Source organism: Aotus nancymaae, unplaced genomic scaffold, assembly GCF_030222135.1.
Source record: "Aotus nancymaae isolate 86718 unplaced genomic scaffold, 86718_ANA_hifiasm-v0.15.2.pri h1tg000028l, whole genome shotgun sequence".
Taxonomy (NCBI): Eukaryota; Metazoa; Chordata; class Mammalia; order Primates; family Aotidae; genus Aotus; species Aotus nancymaae.
In genome coordinates this window covers 27,092,527-27,113,018 of record NW_026988441.1, presented here as the reverse complement: position 1 = coordinate 27,113,018, position 20,492 = coordinate 27,092,527, and the positions used below count along the sequence as shown (strand labels likewise).

The 20,492-nt window shown below is 65.0% G+C and overlaps 2 protein-coding genes across 2 annotated transcripts; one reads left to right on the top strand and one right to left on the bottom strand.

Moving 5' to 3' along the window:
• The first annotated feature begins 629 nt into the window (after nt 1-629).
• SSBP4 (single stranded DNA binding protein 4) lies at nt 630-16,207 on the top strand. The gene is made up of 18 exons (XM_021669175.2): nt 630-771; nt 1,511-1,586; nt 9,213-9,285; nt 9,619-9,680; nt 9,768-9,852; nt 12,590-12,676; nt 13,332-13,391; nt 13,480-13,549; nt 13,675-13,745; nt 13,822-13,889; nt 14,228-14,273; nt 14,369-14,404; nt 14,500-14,554; nt 14,651-14,721; nt 14,813-14,891; nt 15,225-15,253; nt 15,355-15,462; nt 15,864-16,207. The coding sequence occupies exons 2-18, from the start codon at nt 1,528-1,530 to the stop codon at nt 15,891-15,893; spliced, it is 1,089 nt and encodes a 362-aa protein (XP_021524850.1). The 5' UTR covers nt 630-771; nt 1,511-1,527; the 3' UTR covers nt 15,894-16,207.
• Nucleotides 16,028-19,798, bottom strand: ISYNA1 (inositol-3-phosphate synthase 1). Its single transcript, XM_012443558.3, has 10 exons — nt 19,670-19,798; nt 19,370-19,531; nt 18,617-18,749; nt 18,326-18,519; nt 17,976-18,125; nt 17,676-17,891; nt 17,405-17,569; nt 17,211-17,324; nt 16,913-17,130; nt 16,028-16,761 (listed from the first exon to the last, which is right to left on the bottom strand). Exons 1-10 carry the CDS (start codon nt 19,787-19,789, stop codon nt 16,554-16,556), a joined length of 1,680 nt encoding a protein of 559 aa, XP_012298981.1. The 5' UTR covers nt 19,790-19,798; the 3' UTR covers nt 16,028-16,553.
• Between the last annotated feature and the right edge of the window lie 694 nt (nt 19,799-20,492).

Sequence of the window (20,492 nt, the reverse complement as noted above, 5' to 3'; positions counted from 1 at the left end):
GGGTGTTTGCTAGCCCCCCACGCACAAGGACGCACACGTGCACTCACACAGGAGCCGCGTGTTTGCACACACACACGAAGGCGTGCATAGGAAAGAAAGGAATAGCCGTGACAGAAACATCTAGACCTAGAGTCACAACCGCATCGCCTTCCCCTACCCTGCCCAGGCGCACACCACTCTGGTATGGGGCACCCCTGCCCTGGGGGGATTCCTGCCTCAGTATCCGCCCCCACCCTCTCTAAACACCCTTGGCGGGGGGGGGGGTGAAGGGCCCTAGAGGGGGAAGAGGGCACCTACTGCCTGCACCCTGACTCCCGCAGACAAAGGTGGCATGAGCCCCATTTACAGCTCACGGCACCGAGACTGAGAAGCCCAGCCAGAAGTCACCCTGCACCTAGTATTGTCACCGGGTGTCACATGGAGGTGGTGGTGGATGGCTCCCACAGCCTGGGTACTGTAGGAGCTTTGTGTCTGTGCCTGGGTTGTGTCTGCGTTGTGTGTCTGCGTTGTGTGTCTGCGGACGGTTGGAAGAGACACAACCGTCTCCTCGGTTGTGTCCACAGGCCATGTGACTGTGGATCTGGGTAGGGTGTGGTTCTCAGGAGGCCGCGACAGTGCGCCCCAGGGTGACTGTGAGTTAACTGTGTAGGCTCTGTCCACGGCCGTTGGAAGCTGTGGCATGGCCTTGTATAAGTGTGTGTCTGCGTGCGGCTGTGGGTCTGTGTGCGGTGGCCTGCGTTTTGTTGTTCCAGGACGGCCACTGTGAGCTGGGTATGTGGCAGTGTATGTGTGTCACTGAGCGGGCTGTGTGTGCGGTGGTTCCCACCCGAGCTGAGCGTGGGTGGCTCTGCGGGGTGCAACACCCAGTGTCACTGCCTGAGGCTCTAGGGGGCAACCCGCAGTAGTTCCAGCAGCGGGCTACACTTTTGTTGTGTAGAGCACTACGCTGAGTGTGGCTGCGAATGTGTGTGGCTGGGTGTGTACAACAGCTGGGGTGGCTGTCCCCCTTTGGGGTGAACCTGTGTGCGCGCGCGCGCGCTGCCGCGATCAGCTGTGCGTCCCCGGGTGGCCGTCCCAGATCCCGGCCCGCGAGTGTGTGGACGCGCCCCCAACCCCCGCGTCGGGCACTGCGCGTGCGCGCCCCGGCCCGCGGTCCCGGGGGCGGGACCCACCCGCGCACCCGCCATCGCCCCTTTAAGAGCGGCGCCCGCGGGCGGCGGGGAGGCAGCGAGCGGGGGCGCGCGCGGCGGGAGGAGGGGAGCGCGCGCTTCCCGGAACAGCCCGCGCGGAGAGAAGGGAGGAAAAAAAAGCCACCCTGCGGCCGGGGCCGGAGCTGGAGCCGCTGGAGCCGCAGCTGCCGCCGCCGCCGCGGCCGTCTGGAGCTCCCCCGCGCGGACGATGTCCGCGGTGCCCGCCCGGGGCTCGGGGCGGTGAGGCCCGGGGCGCGGGGTAGCTATGGCGACGGCGAGCGCGGCCCGCGGCGCCGCCTGACAGGTGTGGGCCCCCGCAGCGGCGGCGCGGAGCAGCATGTACGCCAAGGGGGGCAAGGGTTCGGCCGTGCCCTCCGACAGCCAGGCCCGCGAGAAGTGAGTGCGGGGCCGGGGCCAGGGGCGGGGCTCGGCGTCCGCGCTCTTCCGTGGGCTCCGGCGCGGGCGGGCAGCGCGCGGGGCACGTGGGCGCGGGCGACGGGGCTCGCGGAACCCGAGCGGGTTCTAGGGGTCGCGAGATTGGCGGGGGCGCGCGAGACCCCGCAGGGTCGGAGGAGTTGAGGGGTGGCGGGCGGCCTGAGGGGCGCTAGACGGGAGGGGACGCGCGAGATCGGTGCGGCTTCAGGGGTCGCGAGCTTGGCGGGGGCGCGCGAAGCCCGAGGGCGCGAGATTTGAGGGGCGCGCGAGATCCCCGAGACGTGGGTGCGCGAGGCTGGGGACGCGTGGGGATCGAGGAAGGCGAAGTTTTCCGGGACAAGCGAGAGTGGCTGCTCAGGGACCCCGGGCGGCTGGAGAGGCGCGCGGCCACCTGTCTGCCCTGGCCCCAGCAGCTGTGTGGGGCCCCGGGGGAAGCCGCACAGTTCACGGTCCGGGGGCGGGTGGGGACAACGGAGCCCCTCTCTTGATACCGAAGAGTGCATACTGGAGGTCCCTCTTGTTCTGGGTGTGGCTCCAGGCCGTGGGTACCAGGAGCTCTCAAGCTGGTAGGGACAAGTTCCATCGCGCGGGTCGAGGAAGGGTCGTAGTGGGGGCTGAGATCTCTCAGTGTGGGGAGGCAGCCGAATGTGCTGTCCAGGTGGGGAGCTTGGAGCTGTGACCGTCCCGCAGGGAGGGCACGGGGCAGTTTGCAATGCTGTTAAAAGTGCCCAGGAGGAGGGGAGTTTTGTCATAGCTGATGGAGACTTGCTGAAGTTGAGCCCCCTGGAGTGGCCCCGGGTGTGGAACTGGCCACCCAAGCGGAGAGGAGGCTGGGTCAGCAGGGAGGGGTCCTACGAGGACCCGCCTTGAGGGCCAGGTCAGGATGTCTGGGTGGTGGAGAGGAGCCCTGAATTTGGCTGAGTGTCCCCCGTCCTGCCTCTTCTGCCTGGGCTGACTTGAGATGCCCCACCCCTCCGCAAAATGCATGTCCCCTCTGCCCAGGAGGCCTCCCTTGCCTGTGTGCAGTCAGGAAGCTCAGCTCCATTTCCAAGCATCCTTAAGCCCAAAGACTTTTTGAAACTGGCATTTGGCTCCTGCTCAGGTTGGAAGCAGGAGGTGTCTGGCATGGTCACCCCCGGAGCGCAGGTCTCCAGCCAGCTGCTGGCTCTGGAGGGGACCACTCACCCATGGGAATCGAGATCGTTCACCGGTTAAGTGTTTTTGCCCAGGGTGTGGTCAGGAAGGCAGGCTCCGTGGCCCTGAAGAAGCCCCCACCCCAGCAGGGAGGCAGGTATCCAGTTACCTGGAGAAAGCAAAGTGGGTGATAGTGGAGGGGGAGGGACGTCAGCAAGTGCAAAGGCCCTGAGGTGGGACCAGGAAAAGGAGCTGGGGCTGGGCCCAGGTGGAGAAAGGAGCAGCCTGCTAGAGTGCTGGGTGGGCCGCAGTTGGTTGTGTGTGCAGAAGTGTGTTCTGGCTCCCAGGTGGAGTGAGGCTTGTAGGGGTCAGAAACAGAGGCTGGGAGTCTCTGGGGATGAGGACACAGTTGTATGAAAGACAGCTAGGGAGGCCGGGCTATAATATAACTCCTGCCTATAATCATTCCAACACTTTGGGAGGCTGAGGTGGGCGGATCACTTGAGGTCAGGAGTTCGAGAGCAGCCCGGCCAACATGGCAAAACTCTGTGTCTACTAAAAATACAAAAATTAGCTGGGCACGGTGGTGGGTGCCTATAATCCCAGCTACTCTGGGGGCTGAGGTGAGAGGATCGCTTGAACCCGAGAGGTGGAGGTTGCAGGGAACTGAGATCGCACCACGCTACTACACTCCAGCCTGGGTGACAGGGTGAAACGCCATCTCAAAAAAAACCCCAAAACACAGCGGATGGCAGCCTGGACCAAGGTAAGAAGGAAGAGATTCATAGGTTTGAGCCGGGGGTGGTAGGGTGAGGGGATTAGCCGAATTCCCGGCCACCTTCCCCCGCTGTCCGTCCACCCCCCAACCTGCCCAGCAGAGGTGTTTTGGGGATACTGGCCTCAGGACTCAAGGCTCTCGTAAGTGCCTCGGCTGCTGGTTGGAGGCTGCGGGAACCGTCTTTAGGCAGAGCCGGCCTGCGTGCTTCTGTTTCACGGAGAGGGTCCCATGTAGGTGTTGGTTTGGAGGTAGGGTTCCACTGTGCAAGAAAGCTTGGAAAACACCAGATGGCCTCATCCCCCTCCCACCCCCCGCCCATTTCACAGAATGGGACACCAGGGCCCTGGAGAGGAAGCCACCTGGCAAGAACTCAGCTTCTCTGGCACAGATGAGCTCTCAGAGGCAGCCCCAGGCCTGTTTCCTCGTCTGAAATGTGGACGACCCGTCTTTCAGGATCTTCACCAGGACAGGGTGGGAGCCCGCAGGCAGAGCACCTGCCAGGGCAGCCCCTCAGCTCTCAGGAAGTATCCGCCACGGGCAAGCCACTTCCTGCCTCCGGGCCTCGCTTTCCTCCTCTGTGAAATGGGGTGAAGGGGTTACACTGCTCCAGACCTCAGCTCCCCAGCCCCGCGCTTTCCTTCCTGCACTAAGGCTCATGCCTCCTAAAAATGAGGCCCGGAGGCCGGGCACGGTGGCTCCCGCCTGCCATCCCAGCACTTTGGGAGGCCGAGGCAGGCAGATCACCAGAGGTCAGGAGTTCGAGACCAGCCTGGCCAACATGGTGAAATGCTGTTTCTACTAAAAATACAAAATTAGCTGGGCGTGGTGGTGCACGGCTATAATCCCAGCTACTCAGGAGGCTGAGGCAGGAGAATCGCTTGAACCTGGGAGGCAGAGGTTGCAGTGAGCCAAGATCACACCACTGTACTCCAGCCTGGGCAACAGTGAGACTCCGTCTCAAAAAAAAAAAAAAAGAGGTCTTGCCTTCTCTTCTATCTCTCTCTGGCCCCAATCCTCAGCCCCTTCTGGCTTCCCTTGGAGCCTACCGGCCTCCCTGTCTCACGCTAGGTCTTGGCCAGCTCGCTCCGGAAAGTGACCGAGCACCTGGTGGGTGCCTGCCCTCAGGGGCTTGCAGCAGATGGTGGTGACTGTGGAGTGTGGGGGCGGCAGAGTGGGCCGAGAGAGGCTGGGGTCTGAGTGGGCCACTCGCAAGAAGACGGGGCTGTGTATACCCTCCAGCACTCCAGTGCATCCAGGCAGGTTGAGAAGGGGTCTATGAATGACGGCCATGGTTGGCATCTCCTGGCAGCTCGTGGGTTTCTCCCGGCTTGATTTTGAGCCGGCACGTAGATGCGATGGCTTGTTCATCAGCCTGGCAGGTAAGCCAGTGATGGGATTCGTGACTGGACATGGTCATTTTGGCCCCTGGCTGGAAATGGCTGTGAGGGGCAAGTGTGGAGGGCTGTAAAGAGAGGCACCACCCTGCCGAGAAGCTGCTGAAGGCCTGGCCTTTAGGGTTGGCAGAGGGGAGGGAGGACAGCGAGGGTTGGAGGGTCCCTTTGGGGACAGCAGTGAGACCTGGTGATGAGACACGGTGACACAAAGCTGTGAGTGGCAGGCATCTCCCACCCCAGCAGTGTCTGTGTCCAGGAGGGCACTGGGCAGGGAGCACCAGTGCGGCCATTCTTGGTAATTACGGTAACGTAATTACGGTAACGTGCGTCAGTATGGTGGTGGCTATGGTACATTTCAGGCCACCAGGTGCTAGCACCCCATCCTGTCTCTGCTTCCCTGCAGCTCCATGCTCGATCAGGTCCAGGCGCCCCATGTCCTCCAGGTCTCGGGTTCCTCGGCAGGGAGGCTGCTTGCTGCTCTGCCAGGTGCCTCCCCATGTTTCTTTCTGGCCACCTGCCCGTGTGGCACAGGGGACCCTCGTAGGCAGGCCCTGAGAGGTTGTGCCGCCCCAGAGCAGGTGGCTGGGGGGAGGCAGGGGGCACGGGTGATTTGTATCCAGAGCCCTTTCCCATAACTCAGGGAAAGGAGCTCAGGGCCCCAACCAGTGGCACCCCCAGACCTGGCCCCCGAAGCAGTCCTCTGGGAGGGGAGGACCTTGTAGGTTCCCAAATTCCCTGGCTGAACAGCCAGGCTTCCAAACCTTTTACCCAAAACAATCACAACCCACAGCTCTTCCCTGAGACTGAATTCTGTTTAAAATAAAAGGACTGGATGGGTGAGGAGGCTCACGCCTGTAATCCCAGCACTTTGGGAGGCTGAGGCGGGTGGATCACAAGGTCAGGAGTTCGAAACTATCCTGGCCAATATGTTGAAATGCCATCTCTACTAAAAATGCAAACATTAGCTGGGCGTGGTGGCGGATGCCTGTAATCTCAGCTATTTGGGAGGCTGAGGCAGGAGAATCACTTGAACTCAGAAGTTGCAGTGAGCCGAGATCTCGCCCCTGCACTCCAGCTTGGGCGACAGAGTGAGACCCTATCTCAAAAATAAAATAAAAAAATAAAAGGACCACCGTGGAAGGGAAATCGGCAAAACCGAAGACTCTGGCCTCCCTTCACTCCCAGGATCAATTCCCAAATCCTCAGTGTGGACAGAGTAGCTGCCGGCCTTCATCAGTGGTCAGTCAGTGGCTCAGCTGGTCCTCCTGGCATCCCAGGAGGGGGTCCTGGGTGGTTTGTTCATTCGTGGTGACGGGGTCCTGGATGCCCAGCTCCATTCTAAGGGCGTAGCAGTGAGCAGACTCCAAGTCCCCGCCCCACCTCCAGCCACATTCCAGCGGGGGCCCGCAGCGGGGGGAGACTATCAGATGGGGAGAGATGGAGCAGGTGGGGGCTTCCAAGTGACAGGGAAGCCCCTGGTAGGTGACACTGGAGTCTCTGGGTGGAAGTGCCCCAGGCAGGGGAACAGTGCGCAGAGGCTCTGAGGCGGCAGGCAGCCATTGTGGGGGTGGGGGTGCACAGGAGGGTTTGAACAAGCAGCGTGGGGGTGTGGGGGGAGCGGCGCCTGGAGGGGACTCTCATAATCCAGGTGGGAGATGGTGGGTGGCCTGGCCCAGGTGTGCAGCGGAGGTGGGGAGAGGGGCCCGAATCAGGAGAGAGACTTCCTTCAATGTTTTCTTCTCATTAATTCAGTAAACGCAGTGATGTTTGGGGACAGCTGGGTGGGTGTCATGCAGGTGCACGCCTGTGCATGGCCACCAGACACCAGAGGCTCCTTGGACAAGATGTATGTGTGTGCACATCTCCCTGAGGGCCTCTGGGCGGGGAGGGGGAGGATGGGGAAGGGGCGGGGGCTCGAGTGTCGAGGCTGGGTCTATAGCTGCCAAGTGGACAGTGGATCCCTGGTTTGGGGAAGGTCGGGCCACAGCACCCTCTGGGCAGCCCCTACCTGAAGGCATCATCCAAACAGGGTGGGTGGCCACCCAGGGAGAGGAGAGGACAGAGTGGGGAGCCGGCGGGGCTGGAAGCAGGAGGACAGCAGGAGGGGGTGGTGAGGCCAGGTGGGCTCTGGGGCCTGCCTCCTGGGTTAGGTGCTGATGGGGACAGTCGGGGAAGGGGTGACAAAGGAAGGCAGGTATAGCTGTTGGCCACTGCCTCCTTCAGGGGTCCCCGTAGGCCTCCTGGACAGCCGGCCCCTGGGCGTGGGGTGCCCAAACACAGCTTTAGCAGGACTTCTGCTGCCCTCACCCTGCTGGGGTGGCTCACCAGCGTTCCCGAAACTCCGTCTTACCCCACTCTGGCCTTTTGTGCCCCCTGCTCTGATCCCCAAGTGGCCAGGGTGGGAAATGGCTGGCCCCACTCAGCCCCTCTTCCGCACCTGGTGGGTGGGTTGACACTAGGCTCCCCAGGCTGGTCGGTCTGCCCCCCTGAACCTGCCCACCCTGGCCTTGTGTGCTCCCCTTCATGGATGCACGCAGACCTGTCAGCTGCTGGCACAGGGGAAAGCTCAGAAGCCTCTAGAAGGGCCGAGGTACCATAGAAGTGGGCTGGACAGGCAGCCCTGCAGGCTGTGGGACCGAGCAGTGGAGGAAGGCGCGGGGGTGGGAGACTGGAGGGCTCTGGGGTCAGGATCTAGCAGGGCGTGGGCTGGGGCGCTCTCTCCGAGAGTGGTGTGATGATGCCAGGTGACCACTGGGCACTGTGTGTCCTTCCCCTTCCCTGCCTCTAGGGTGGCCACCACTGCTCACGTGGTGCAGTGTGAGCCTGGTGTGCCCCACCCTGGGCCACCTGCTCCGCCCGCCCCCTTGCCTTTCTGTAGCCTCAGCACCTTCCAAGGGGCCACACAGCTCACCTCTCGTATTACCTGTCTCTGTCTCTCCCCTCAAGAATGTGACCTCCAGGACAGGCGCTGGGTGTGTGCACTGCACAAAGGGCGCTCTATGATGCTGGAGGAATGAATGAAGTTAATGAATGAAGGAGGGGAGGCAGGATGAGATCTGGGGCAAGGGCACCGCCCATGGGGGCAGGAAGTCCCCCCACCCCATCCCCTAGGGGCTAGGGCAGGAACAGGAGGGCTGGAAGTCTGAAAGGGACTTGGGGGGCCTGATGGGTGGTGGGTGCTGGGATTGGAGCAGCCTGGCTGGGAGGGAGCAGAGCGTGAGTCAAAGGAAGGTTATTTTAGGATGGGGCCGGCAGCCAGGGAGGGCGGCACAGCTGAGCTGGAGGCGGCTGGAAGGGCCCCCAGGCCTGCCTGCCTCTCGCCTCTAGGGCTCAGCCTCAGGCCCGCCCTCCGGAACCCTGTCTTGAATCCAAGACTCCCCCAAGCCCCAAGCAGGCCCTTGTGGGTCCTCAGTACAAGGGCTCTGAGGGGCTCTGATGGGAGCGCCTCAGATCTGGGGAGGTCCAGAAGGGCTGGTGCCACAGGACTGGGCAATGCTTTGGATGGGGGGTTGTCCTCTGCTTTCTGGTGTGGCAGCTGGACTGGAGCCAGGTGGATGGTCCAGCCTTCCCCTGTGACCTGCAGAGGGCTGTGCTGGAGCCCCTTGGCTGCGCAAGGGTGGCCCAGGTCCGAGCTCTTGGGGTGGGCAGTGGCTGAGGGGGTGAGTCCAGGGGTCCCTGGCAGCTGGGGACTCACACAGAGCCCTGTGTACGTTTGGGCAGGGCAGCAGATGTGGCACTGTGGGCCCTACCTCCCCTGGCCCCCACCTCCATTCCCTGGACACCACCCCGGAGTCAGCTCTGCCCTGGTTGGGGACAGTCTGCTGGAAGAATTGAGGCCACCACAGTGGATGGGCAGCCACCCCAAGGAAGAGATGGGATCCAGGGATGGGAGGGGGCCGCGGGGGGGGGGGGACCCTTCCTTCCCTCCTGGGCCAGCGAGGCTGGGGATGAGTTGGGGTGGCCCTTAGCACAGGACACGGCCCAGGGCCCACTATTCATCCTCACCCTGCACACACTCAGGAGTGACACTCCTCTACAGAGACCTCCCAGGTGCTGAGGCCTCTGGAGGCATGGCATTGTCAGGACAGGACCAGGATTTGGTCCCCGAGGGTGCACTGAAGGGAACCGAATTTGGCCTGGAGCTGGGGGTCAGGGATGCCTGGGAGGAGCCCGAAGGATGTTGACGGATGAGTACAGTTGTCTCTGCTGAGCAGCTGGTGGGGAGAGGACCTTTCCACCCGCCGTCCCCCTGAGCCCCCTGGGCCCGCCTTGCCCCCGCAGGTTGGCGCTGTACGTCTACGAGTACCTGCTGCACATCGGCGCCCAGAAGTCAGCCCAGACCTTCCTGTCTGAGGTAAGCCGCTGCCTCCAGCCTGGCCCTCCCTCCCCGCCCACACACAGCGGTCCTCCTCCATTTCCACTGGGGACCCTGGGGATGGGCCCTCGTTGCCCCTCTGATGGTGCTGGGAACTGAGGGCTGGGTGGGGTCCGGCCCTGGGCTGGCATCCAGGCATCTGGTCCGCATGCCCAGTGGGGACCTGCTGCACGTCCAGGGACCCTCCACCCACCCACCCAGTTACCCTTCCCTCCCCACTCCCTCCCTGCCCAGATGTTCTCTGGGCACCCTGCCGCATGGTGGGGCAGGGTCAGATAGGGCCAGCCCCTCACCTCCTTCCTCTCCCTGCAGATCCGATGGGAGAAGAACATCACGCTGGGGGAGCCCCCCGGGTTCCTGCACTCCTGGTGGTGGTGCGTGCAGGGCTGCTGTGGGTGGGCCGTGGAAAGGGGCTGGGGGCGGGGGCGTGTGGAGCAAACGTCCTACCCTGCCGCCCACAGCGTCTTCTGGGACCTGTACTGCGCAGCGCCCGACCGGAGAGAGGCCTGCGAGCACTCAGGCGAGGCCAAGGCCTTCCAGGACTATGTGAGTCCCCACCCCAGGGCGGGAGGCAGGATGGGGGCCTGCACAGCCAGAGGGCTGGGGGTGGGGGCAGTTTGGGGTTGACAGGCAGAGCTGCAGCTGTCACTCAGGCTCTTGGCCACTTCTGGGGTCCCTCCACCCTCCCCTTGGTCCAGGGTCACTCACAGAGTAAGGGAAAGCTTTTTGCACTGCACTGCGCTCCCTGCAGTCCCCACAGCCCTCCCACCCTCCTCAGGGCACTGGGGGGTGCCATCTCCCTGCCCTCACGTGACCTTGTGTGGAGATGGGGAAAGCTCACTGCCTTCACCCTCCTTGGCCGCGTGTGCGTTGTGGGGGGTCACCGCTGCTCCACGGAGTTGGGAGTCAAGTGGGGGTGCCCGATGGACCAGGCACTGGGACATGGTGGGGATCATGTCCCAGTGGCCAAGGCATCCTGACCTTGCCGGGTGCCTGGAGCTGCCCTCTCTACCTTTCTGCTGTCATTTTCCCTCCGGGTTGGAAAAGATCAGAGGCCAGTATGAAGTGGAGGCTGCCGGGCTAACGGGATGGCGGCCTCCTGCTGTCATGGGGCAGCAGATGTCAGCCCTTCCCTTCATCCTCTGCGCTGGGCCACCTGGCCCACTCTGTTGGGTCTGAGGGGGAGGTGCCGGCTCTGCTGGCGGGCGTCTGGAGGGCGCCAGTCCTGCCCACCCCTGCCCACTGTGCTCGGGAGCGCAGGCCTCAGCAAGGCAGAGGCGGCCTGACGGGCGGGAGGGGTGGGGCGCCCGTATTTCTGAAGATGCTTCCTGCACGCGATATGGAGCCGGGCATGCCGAAGCCCTCCTGGTGTCACTGCTGTTCACCCCCACGGTGTCCCACTGCTCGTGTGTGGTCCCCTTGTCCCAGTCCCACTAGATCTGGGGCCCCAGGGGTGTCTGGAGCTGTGGCTTGGGCGACTCTCCCCCCATGCCTGCCGCCTGGGTCTAGCAGCCTCTCTGGGCACCCCCGCTGGGCCAGGAGGGCGGAGCTGGCAAGTCAGCGTGAACACGCTTCCCAGGCGCGCGGCGGTTACCATGGCAGCGCGGGTGCGGAGCAGAGACCGCAGGGCCCAGGGTAGAGGCCGCCCATGCCCTGGGGTGACCAAATACCCGTGGGCACCCATCCTGCCGGGCCGCCCCTCTATTGCTCTCGCTCTAACTGGGGGCACCTGGCCTGCTGACCCCACACAGAGGCGGCCCCTTCCTCTCAACTTCCGAGGGGGTCTCTGTCCGCCTCTCCCCGACTCCAGGCTGACCTTGGCGTCTCCAGGAAACACTGGCGCGCCCAGCCAATCGCCATGGCAACGCGGGCTGGGCCGTCTCCTCTTCGGGGATGATTGACGTAGGGGGTCCGGCCCGGGCCAACCGCCGGGGAGGGTGCACTGCCCGGGATTAACTCCTGGGGCCTAGAGTTGGGAAGCCGCGGGGTGCAGGGGACAGGGAGGCTGCAGTGGAGCCTCCCCGACCAGGAAACGCTCAGGCGTCTGCTGTGGCCCGAGAGGGGGCTGCCCTCCCTGCAGGGTGGACAGACACAGGGCTCAGAGGCGCCTCCTCCCCACCCTCTGGAAGTGGACCAGAGAGGCCACCTGGGAGTGCAGCTGCTCCAGGCCATTGTGTTGGTGGGAGGCGGTGGGGTGGGGGCCAGAGCCCAGAGGGGACCTGGCAGTTTTGAACTGAGAAAGTGGCACAGGAGCGGGCATGAGGGCTTTCGAAGGATTTGTTCTGGGCCTTAGGAGTGCTCTCTGTCGCGGTGTGCTTGGGAGCTCCCGCCTCTACCCGCTTCCCCACTTTAGGGCCCTGGCGGGAGGCTTGAAGCTGATCTCAGAGAAGGGGCAGGAAGGGGCCAGCCCGCTGCCCCACACGGGGAGGGAGGATTTCTCCGGGGGCCCTGCTCCAGCCAGGGAGCCCCTTGCAGCAATACCTGAGGGCAGGAAACGCTGAGACTGCAGGCGGAGTGCCCAGCCTCTCTGAGCCCACGTGGCTGCAGTTCATGCCACAAACATCAGAGTGTGCCTGTGTGCTGGCTTGGGCCAACCCCGGGAGCCCATCCCCTTCCTCTTGGGATTCGGGGCCTGGCCTGGACCATACGGACCCAGGCCAGGAGAGAAGTCCTCTGCCCTCATAGACTGAGCCTCCCTCCCCACCTCATCTCCCCCAGAGCACACAGGTCTAGGACTGGGAGCCAGCCAGAGTGGCCTGTCAGCCTGTCCCAGGCCAGGTCTGGGCTGCAGCAGAATCTCTGGCAGATAGGAAGCCCCCGCTCTACCACCCTGTCTTCTCCCCTTCTCCATCTGCGGAGAGGCTGGGAGTCGGGGACCCCACCCCACAATCCTGCTCTTCTCCCCGCTCTCGGGCAGGCCCGGGGTCTGCAGCTGCTCTAAGGAAGAGTCTTCAGGCAAGCTCCTCTTGAAACTGCCGGTAGATCTGTGTATTTGGGGTGTCGCGGGTAGAGCTGGGAGCCAGCTGAGCTGCCCTGCTGGCCAGGACAACACAGGGCCAGTTGGGATGGGTCTGGAGTGGGGGGCAGGCCTGTGCAAGATGAGAGCTGCTCTGGGTCCAGGGTCTTCAGATCCTCAGACTGGCAACCCCAGTGTGCACTGTCCAAGGCCAGCTCCCTGTCTAATGGGGCCAGCCACCTGCAGAGAAGAGGGGGCACACCCCAGGCCTAATAGGAAGTGTCCAAGTGTCCTGACCTGGCCCTCTCGGTTTCCCGCACCCTACAGAGCGCTGCAGCCCCCAGCCCTGTGATGGGGAGCATGGCCCCAGGTGACGCAATGGCTGCAGGCCCCATGGCAGCAGGCTTCTTCCAGGTATGGCCAGGGCTGGAGTCAACGTTGGCTGTGGGTCCCATGTGGGCAGACTTCATGAGGCCGGCAGGCTGGAGTTGGGTGGGAGGGTCCTCTGTGCAGCAGGTGTGCCCGGCTGGGCCTTTCTGGGGCCAGTGACGGAGGGCCCAAGTATAGTGGAGAGTGGGCATCTGCGCTCGGCCTGTACATCCGTGGGCACGGGGTGCTTGGGGACGCAGTGGCCACAGTGGTCCTGGTGACCACTGGTGCCTGAGTCTTGCCCTCAAGCCTTCCCACAGGGTCCCTGTCCCATAGGCTGGCCCACCTCTCCGCCTCCATGGAGCCCCTCCCCTCCTCTGCCAAACCCAGGAGGGCCTCGCTTCCCGCAACCCACCCGGTACTGTCCTCCTAGGGCCCCCCCGGCTCCCAGCCGCCCCGCCACAACCCCAACGCCCCCATGATGGGGCCTGCCCCTCATACACACACATCCCCTCTCCCAGCACCACCCCCTCCCGCCCCCATGGCATGGTGCCCTGGCCGGCGCCAGCTGACTGGGCTTTGCTGGCTGGTTCTGGAGGAGGGGTCTCCCCAGGCCGGGGGCCCCGGTATAGCAGAAACAGGGTAGCTTTCGGGGTAGAGGGTGGGGGGGGAGCTGCTGATCCCCACCCACCTCTTCCAGCCCTTCATGTCACCGCGGTTCCCAGGGGGCCCCCGGCCCACCCTGCGGATGCCGAGTCAGGTGAGAAAGGGATGAGGGGAGGTGGGGGGCAGGAGATGGGCCGGAGAGGGAGCACCCCACACTCAGTGCTGCTGCACCCCCTCCACAGCCTCCCGCAGGCCTCCCTGGCTCCCAGCCCCTCCTCCCTGGCACCATGGAGCCCTCTCCACGAGCCCAGGGTGAGTAGGGAAGCTCTGCCCACTGTCCGCCCATTAGTCAGAATTCCAGCTCTAGGCGCTGCCTCCCAGCTGTACACACTGGGGAGTGGTCCAGGTCCAAGCCCCTTCCCTCTGCCCCACCCCAGGGCATCCGAGCATGGGCGGCCCAATGCAGAGGGTGACGCCTCCTCGGGGCATGGCCGGCGTCGGACCCCAGGTAAGAGTGGAGCCCTGGTGGGTGGGGCCCTCGGACTGTCCCCGGTCTGCCCCTCACCGCCCCTTTGCCTCCCCAGAGCTACGGAGGTGGCATGCGGCCCCCACCCAACTCCCTTGCCGGCCCAGGCCTGCCTGCCATGAACATGTAAGGCCCCCGGGACCCCAGGAGCGTGCAGCTCGCAGGCCACCACCAGCTTCATGGCTGGGTCAGCTGGGACAGGCCCTGAACCCTCAGGACAGCCTTGGATATTGTTTATTTCATGGCCACTGTTGAGTGGGGAAACTGAGGACTAAGGTAGCAAGAGTTCCCCAGGACCAGTGGGACTGGGATCAGAAGCTGAAAGCTCATGCTGGCCACTTCAGCAACGTCTGCTGCTCTGTGGTCTGTCTGGGGACACAGTGGAGCAGGGTGTCGGGGGGTGTGGTGGTGGTGGTCATCCACATGGACTAGCCCCAGGGTCTGTCACCCACGGTCTCTTCCAGGGGCCCAGGAGTTCGAGGCCCGTGGGCCAGCCCCAGTGGAAACTCGGTGAGTCTAAGGCTAGGTGGGCAGGCATGGGGTGGGGTGGGAGGGGCACTGGGTGAGCCGCCTGGCCGACTGCTCACAGCTGCCCCTGTCCCCAGATCCCCTACTCCTCCTCATCCCCCGGCAGCTACACGGTGAGTCTGAGCAAGGCTGTGTCACCCTGGGCCGGGGCTGTGGGATGGCAGATGAGGGGCCATCTCTTACAGTCCCTATCTCCCTCTGTGTGCAGGGACCCCCAGGAGGAGGTGGGCCCCCTGGAACACCCATCATGCCTAGCCCTGGAGGTACAGCCTAGACAGGGGTGGGGTGTGCTAGGGTGGGTGTGTTTGGGGGAAACCCCATCGCACTCGACACCCTTCCTGTCCCCTGGTCTCCCCCAGATTCCACCAACTCCAGCGAGAACATGTACACTATTATGAACCCCATTGGGCAGGGCGCCAGCAGGGCTAATGTGAGTGGGGTCTTTTCGGGGTGCTTCTTGAGGCGGTGACCCCACTCGGGGGATGGGTGGCCTGAGTCCCACGCTGTCCCCATGCCTGCAGTTCCCCATCGGCCCCGGCCCGGAAGGCCCCATGGCTGCCATGAGCGCGATGGAGCCACACCACGTGAACGGATCCCTGGGTGAGTGGAAGTCCCTGCTCCCGCCCAGGCTGCTTCCGGCCCGAGCCCATGCGCCCCTGGCTGCCTCCCGCCACCGCCAGCCTGCCTGCCTGGTGGAGGCATCGGGTGGCGCCCTGAGCCCCCCGGGGGTGCTGCTCACTGACAGGGGCTGCCCCAAGCTGGGGGGATCCGTCGACCAAACCAGGGGATGCACTGACCCAACCCTCCACCTGGCCTCAGTCCTGGGGTCTTGCGGGCTGCGGTGGCGGGGGAAGCTCTTGAGGGTCGTCGGACCCTGGAGGCTGGGGGGCCTGGGACAGGCATGTCTGAGCTGGTGTCCGTGTCGGTTCGCAGGCTCGGGCGATATGGACGGGTTGCCGAAGGTAAGGGGGCCGCACTCCTGCTTGGGGTGGGTCGCGGGGGGGGGCCCCGCAGGGGTGGGGGGCGGGGCAGGGAGTTCCGCGCTGACGGCGGCCGCCCCCAGAGCTCCCCCGGCGCCGTGGCCGGCCTGAGCAACGCCCCGGGCACCCCGCGGGACGACGGCGAGATGGCGGCCGCCGGGACCTTCCTGCACCCGTTCCCGAGCGAAAGCGTAAGCGACTGCGTCGACTCTCCCCCCGCGGCGGCGTCGGGCCGGAGGGGCCTGGCGGGCAGGCCCCGGCGGGGCGGCCGGGGGGCCAGAGCAAGACCGTGACCGCGGCGGGCCAGGTGGGGGGGCGGCCGCGGCATCCTTCCCCTCCTCCCAACCTCTCTCCATCCCCCACTACCTCCCGCTCCTGTTTCACCGTCCAGCTCCCCTCCGTTCCCACCCCGGGACCCGCGCCCCAGGGCAGCCTCCCCACGCATCGCCCCTCCCCCATTCCCTCCTGTCCCCGCCCTACGTCTGCCCAGGACCCAGCCCTACCCTGTCCCTCATTGTCCCCTGGGGGCGGGTCCCAGCCTCTTCCAGAGCTAAGCCCGGCCCCTGCGCGCTGCCCCCTCCTCTCTCCGCAGTACTCGCCAGGGATGACCATGAGCGTGTGATGGGGCGGCAGCCCCGGGCCTCTGCGGGCCTAGGCTTCTGCCCAGCGCCCCTGCTCAGGGCGAGGGGCTGAGGTCACACCTCGGGCACCTGGACTCCTGGCCAATCAAGGCTTACCCAGCCGGGAGGCCCCACATGAAAGACTTTTATCATTTTATTAAAAACGCAAGGACCTCAGAGACGTTCTTTTCTGTATGGACCCTTCCTGCCATTTGTATTTTGTTCCAGAAAGAAGGGCTCTTTGGGGGGCCCCTTTCACCAGGACGTCAGGGGGTGGGCCCCATCAATAAATGGAACCTGGTTTTGGTTTTTGGTAGCGTGTCTCAGATTCCCTCTTTGGTCTTCAGCCACCACACTGTCCACCCTGTGGTCGTTTCCCACCCCACCCCCCATCTAGCCCCACATTCAAGGTTCTTGAGGCTCCAGGTTCTGGGCTCTCCCTGGGAGTTAGGGTGGCAACCGTGGGCAGAAGGATTGGGACGGGAAGCTGGGCGCTCAGAGTTGGGGAAATAGAGGAAGGCACAGCCAGGTCACAGGCCCCAAAAACCCCAGGTGGAAGGACAGCTGAGAGTGGCAGCGGCTTTATTGTCTTTGGGGCGGCCTGGAAAGGTGAGGTCCTGGGGGGCAGCGGGGGGGGAAGGGCTGGGAAGCTGACAGGGGCCTCAGGTGGTGGGCATCTGGGGTTCCTCCACTTGTGGGTGCCCATTGGCATCACCGGTGCAGCCGTTGGTGGAAGCGGGTACCGGTCCTTTCTTGTTCAACACAGGGCAGGTGGCAGCCAGGGGTCCGACTTGCTTGAGGCCGGGCCTTGGGCGCTCCATCTTATGCTCCAGGAGCATGTGGTTCTGTGGCGGGAGCCCCACGCAGGCCCTGGAGAGGCCACACAGCTCAGCAGAGCCAGACACCCAATGGGGAGAAGGTGGGGGGGGTGTCCCAGCCGCCTACAGCCCTCCAGGCCCTATGCATAGCTCAGCCAAGGGGTATCTGGACCCCGGGCGGGAAACTGGAGGCTGGGGCGCACCTGAGGATGTTCTCGATGCAGCTGCGCTGGCGGAAAAGCGCATTGATCACGGGGCTGCCCGGTGGCACCAGCGGCGCCTTGAAGAGGAAGCTGAGCAGGGACAGCACGGGGTGGAAGGTCTGCGGCTCGGGGTCAGCGTCAGTGCAGAAGCTCACGCGTTGGCACAGCTCGGTCAGCAGCGCCAGGTCTAGCATGATGGGTGCAGCCAGCAGGGAGTCCTGTGGGGTGGGCGGGTCAGGAGGTGGAGGAGGGTGGCCAAGCCCCGCCTCCCACAGCAGCCCGGGAAGCGGCGCCGCACCTCGCACGTGTTGTGCAGCACCAGTGTGTTGGTCCCGCCCAGCATTAGCTCCGAGGTATACTCATCCAGCGCGCGCTTGCTGTCGCCCACGTACGGCACGTACTTGATGACCACCTGGGGTGCAGCAGGAGTTTGCCCGGGTCCCTGCCACCCCCCTCTGGGCAGCCCCGCGCCCATGCCCGCGCCCCACGCACGCAGTGGTCGGGCTCCTCGCCGGGCATATAGAGCACTGGGTTGCTCTGCACCATGTCGTCCACCACGTTGCTCTTGGACACCTCCTTAGAGCGGAACTGCAAAGGCGCCGACAGGTTCTGCCCGTCGTTGTTGCCCAGGTGGTTGTAACTCACGATGGACATGGTCTGTAAGTACAAGTGACGCCCCGGCAGCTGCAGGCCCTGCGGCCCCACAAGCCAGGTGCTCGCAGCCCAGGCCCCCTTCACTCGGGAGCCCCCTCGGCCCACGCACCTTGAGGCCAGAGCTGATGAGGAAGTCCACAAGCACGGACTTGACTTTGGTCTGGCCAGACTTGAAGTCATCTCCGCCCACGAAAACCCGGCGCTGACACGCCAGCTCAAGAGCTCCAGGCACCAGGGTGTTCTGCGGGGACCCATTGAGGAAGGCACAGCCCTCCAGGATGCTGGCGACGGCGAAGAGCGTGGAAGGAGACACCTCCAGGCCAAGCTGTGGGCAAGGTGGGCAGTCAGCACGGAACTTGTGTTTGAGACTGGCCCCTGCCTGACCCGCTCTACCCGGGCGTGCGCCCACCTCAATGGTGCGCAGCAGGTTCTCGGCCGTGTCGTTGAGGCCTGGAACCACCTCACAAAAGCGCTCTGTATTGGCCGTCCACAACACGATGACTTTGTCCAGCCCCGCGCTAGACCGGAAGTCTCGGATGTCCTTGCGGATCTGCTCCAGCTGTGGGGAGGATGGAGAGGGTGTGGGGAGGATGGAGAGGGTGTGGGAAAGTTGGTTGTACGTGCCCTCGGGCTCACAGAACCTGGGCCACTCAGTTCCCAGGCTGTGAAGTAGGGCCCGGACTCGGGTGAGGCAAAAATGGGGAACCAAGTAGTGAAGAACAGGTGGCAGGGAGCAAGGAATACGGAATGGGACAGGACCTGCTGCGCGCGTGAGCCCGGGATGAGGTTGTCCGCGCGCGTGCTCTGGTTGGCCGCGATGAACTCCGGGATGTAGATGGAAGGCCTAGGCCGCAGGGCTTCCATGTGCGGCCACAGTTGCTCCTGCAGCTCCCAATCCAGCACCTTCGCGCGCCGCATCGCCTCGGCGAGGTTCAACGACGAGATGTCCCAGCCTGGGGGGGACCCTCACACTCGGCCCTGCACGGATCCTGGGCCCCTCCGGCCCCCATCTCCCATCCCGCCCCTCCCTCAGCCCAGGGCTCTGCCCACCATCAAACACGAGGTCGTTGGGCGCCACCATGGGCAGCAGCACACTGAAGGGCACGAACACCTCCTGGCCCTCGGCGTCCAAGCCCAGGCTCACGGTGCCCGCCTGAGTCAGCGAGCCGTAGTAGTTGGCCTCCTGGGGGGCAGCAGACAAGGCGGGGTGACGAGTGGGCGTGGTGAACGCGCCGCGACCCGGCCTGGGCCCCGCCTAGACTCGCAAGCCCCACCCCGCTTTCGGACATTTTCAGTTCCGGGCTCTCAGCCAGGACGGAAGCCGCTGCCCCCAAGCCCCTCCCCCGAGACCTCCGGCACCTTAAGCTCCGCCCCCGTAAGGCTCCCGAGGAGCCCCCTGTACCTCGCGAAACCCCTCCCTGGTGTCCGCCCGCAGCCAGGCCCCGCCCCCTGCAAGCCCTCCCGCCCCGCAGAGCCTCGCCCCCTGCAGGTCCCTCACCCCCTGCAGGCCCCCAGCCCCCTGCAGGTCCCTCGCCCCCTACAGACCCCCGCCCCCTACAGGCCCCCAGTCGCTGGAAGGTCCCTCACCCCCTAAAGACCCCCCACCCCCGGAAAGGTCCCTTGCCTCCTGCAGCCTCCTACCCCGCAGAACCCCGCCCCCTGTAGCTCCCCCGCCGGCCCTGCAGAACCCCGCCCCCTGCAGCCCCCTGCCCGCTGCAGCCTCCTGCGGCCTGCAGGCTCCCGGCCCCGCCAGCAAGGACTCCCACCAAGCCCCCCTGCCCACCGCGCCCCTCCCGCCCCCACCTTGCGGCCGCTGCGCGTGGGCCAGGACAGACGCAGCCGGTTGGCCAGCACCGCGGCGGTGAGCGTGGAGCCGTTGTTCCCGCCCCAGCCGACAAGCATGACCCCGAGCCGGGGCACCTGCCGGGCGGTCCGGAAGGTGAAGCGCGTGGTCGTGGGGTGCACCTGGAGACAAGCCGCGCAGTGAACCCCGGGTCCTATCCCCTTCTCCCCTCGCGGCAGAGACGGGGTTGGAGACATTGAACAATCTCCTCCCGCCGCCCCACTCTCCAGCACGCCCCCTCCCCCGGCGCCCTGGCCCACCTTGAGGACGCCGCCCTCGCGGCTGACGCGCGTCGTCCGGTACTCGTATTGCGCCTCGATAGCCTCGGGGCCGTAGACCACGTCCGGGCTCTCGACGAAGAACTGGGCGGCGGCCTCCATCGCAGCGGGCTGGGGTCCCGGGGTGAGCACGGGGTCAGCGGGGACACTAAGTGGCCGGGCCAAGCCGGCCTGGGTCCCCAGGGAGGCCGCCCCCCGCCCCAAACCACACTCACCGGCGCGGACTCGGCTCAGGCAGCGGCAGCGAACAGCGCGGGCTCTCGGGCGCGCGACCTCCGGAGAAAAGCGCTCCGGCCCCGCCCCCGCCCCGCCCCCGCCCCCGCCTCTCCCGCGCCAGAGGGGAGGGGCCCATCGTCTGGAGACCCAGGTTCGAGGCCCGACAACCCGGAGCCACCGTAGCCATCGGGTCCCCGTCTGGCGGAAGTAGCCGGGCGTTCTCCAGCGCTGCGAGTATTGGTTCACCTCGCTCGCTCAGCAGCCCTCAGGGGCACGGCACATGGCCGCCTATTCCCCCTTTACAAGAGGACAATAAGGATAAGCAGGAGCTGAGCCACAAGTCAAGTCAGGGAGTGGAGCTGGGCAGGGAAGCTGGGCCTCCGGGGGAGGGGGTAGAGGTTCTGGGTCAGAGACACTGCAGGGGACACTGAGGCAGAGGACCAGAACTCCAAAGCCAGAATCTCCTCGGAGCCACGCTGCCACCTACTCCACTTCATGGGCAGCAGCACCTATCGGGCACTCCCATCTCCTGGCTCCCTGTGCCCGCCCCCATCCATCTCAGGGGGGACGAAGTCACTCTGTCCCATGG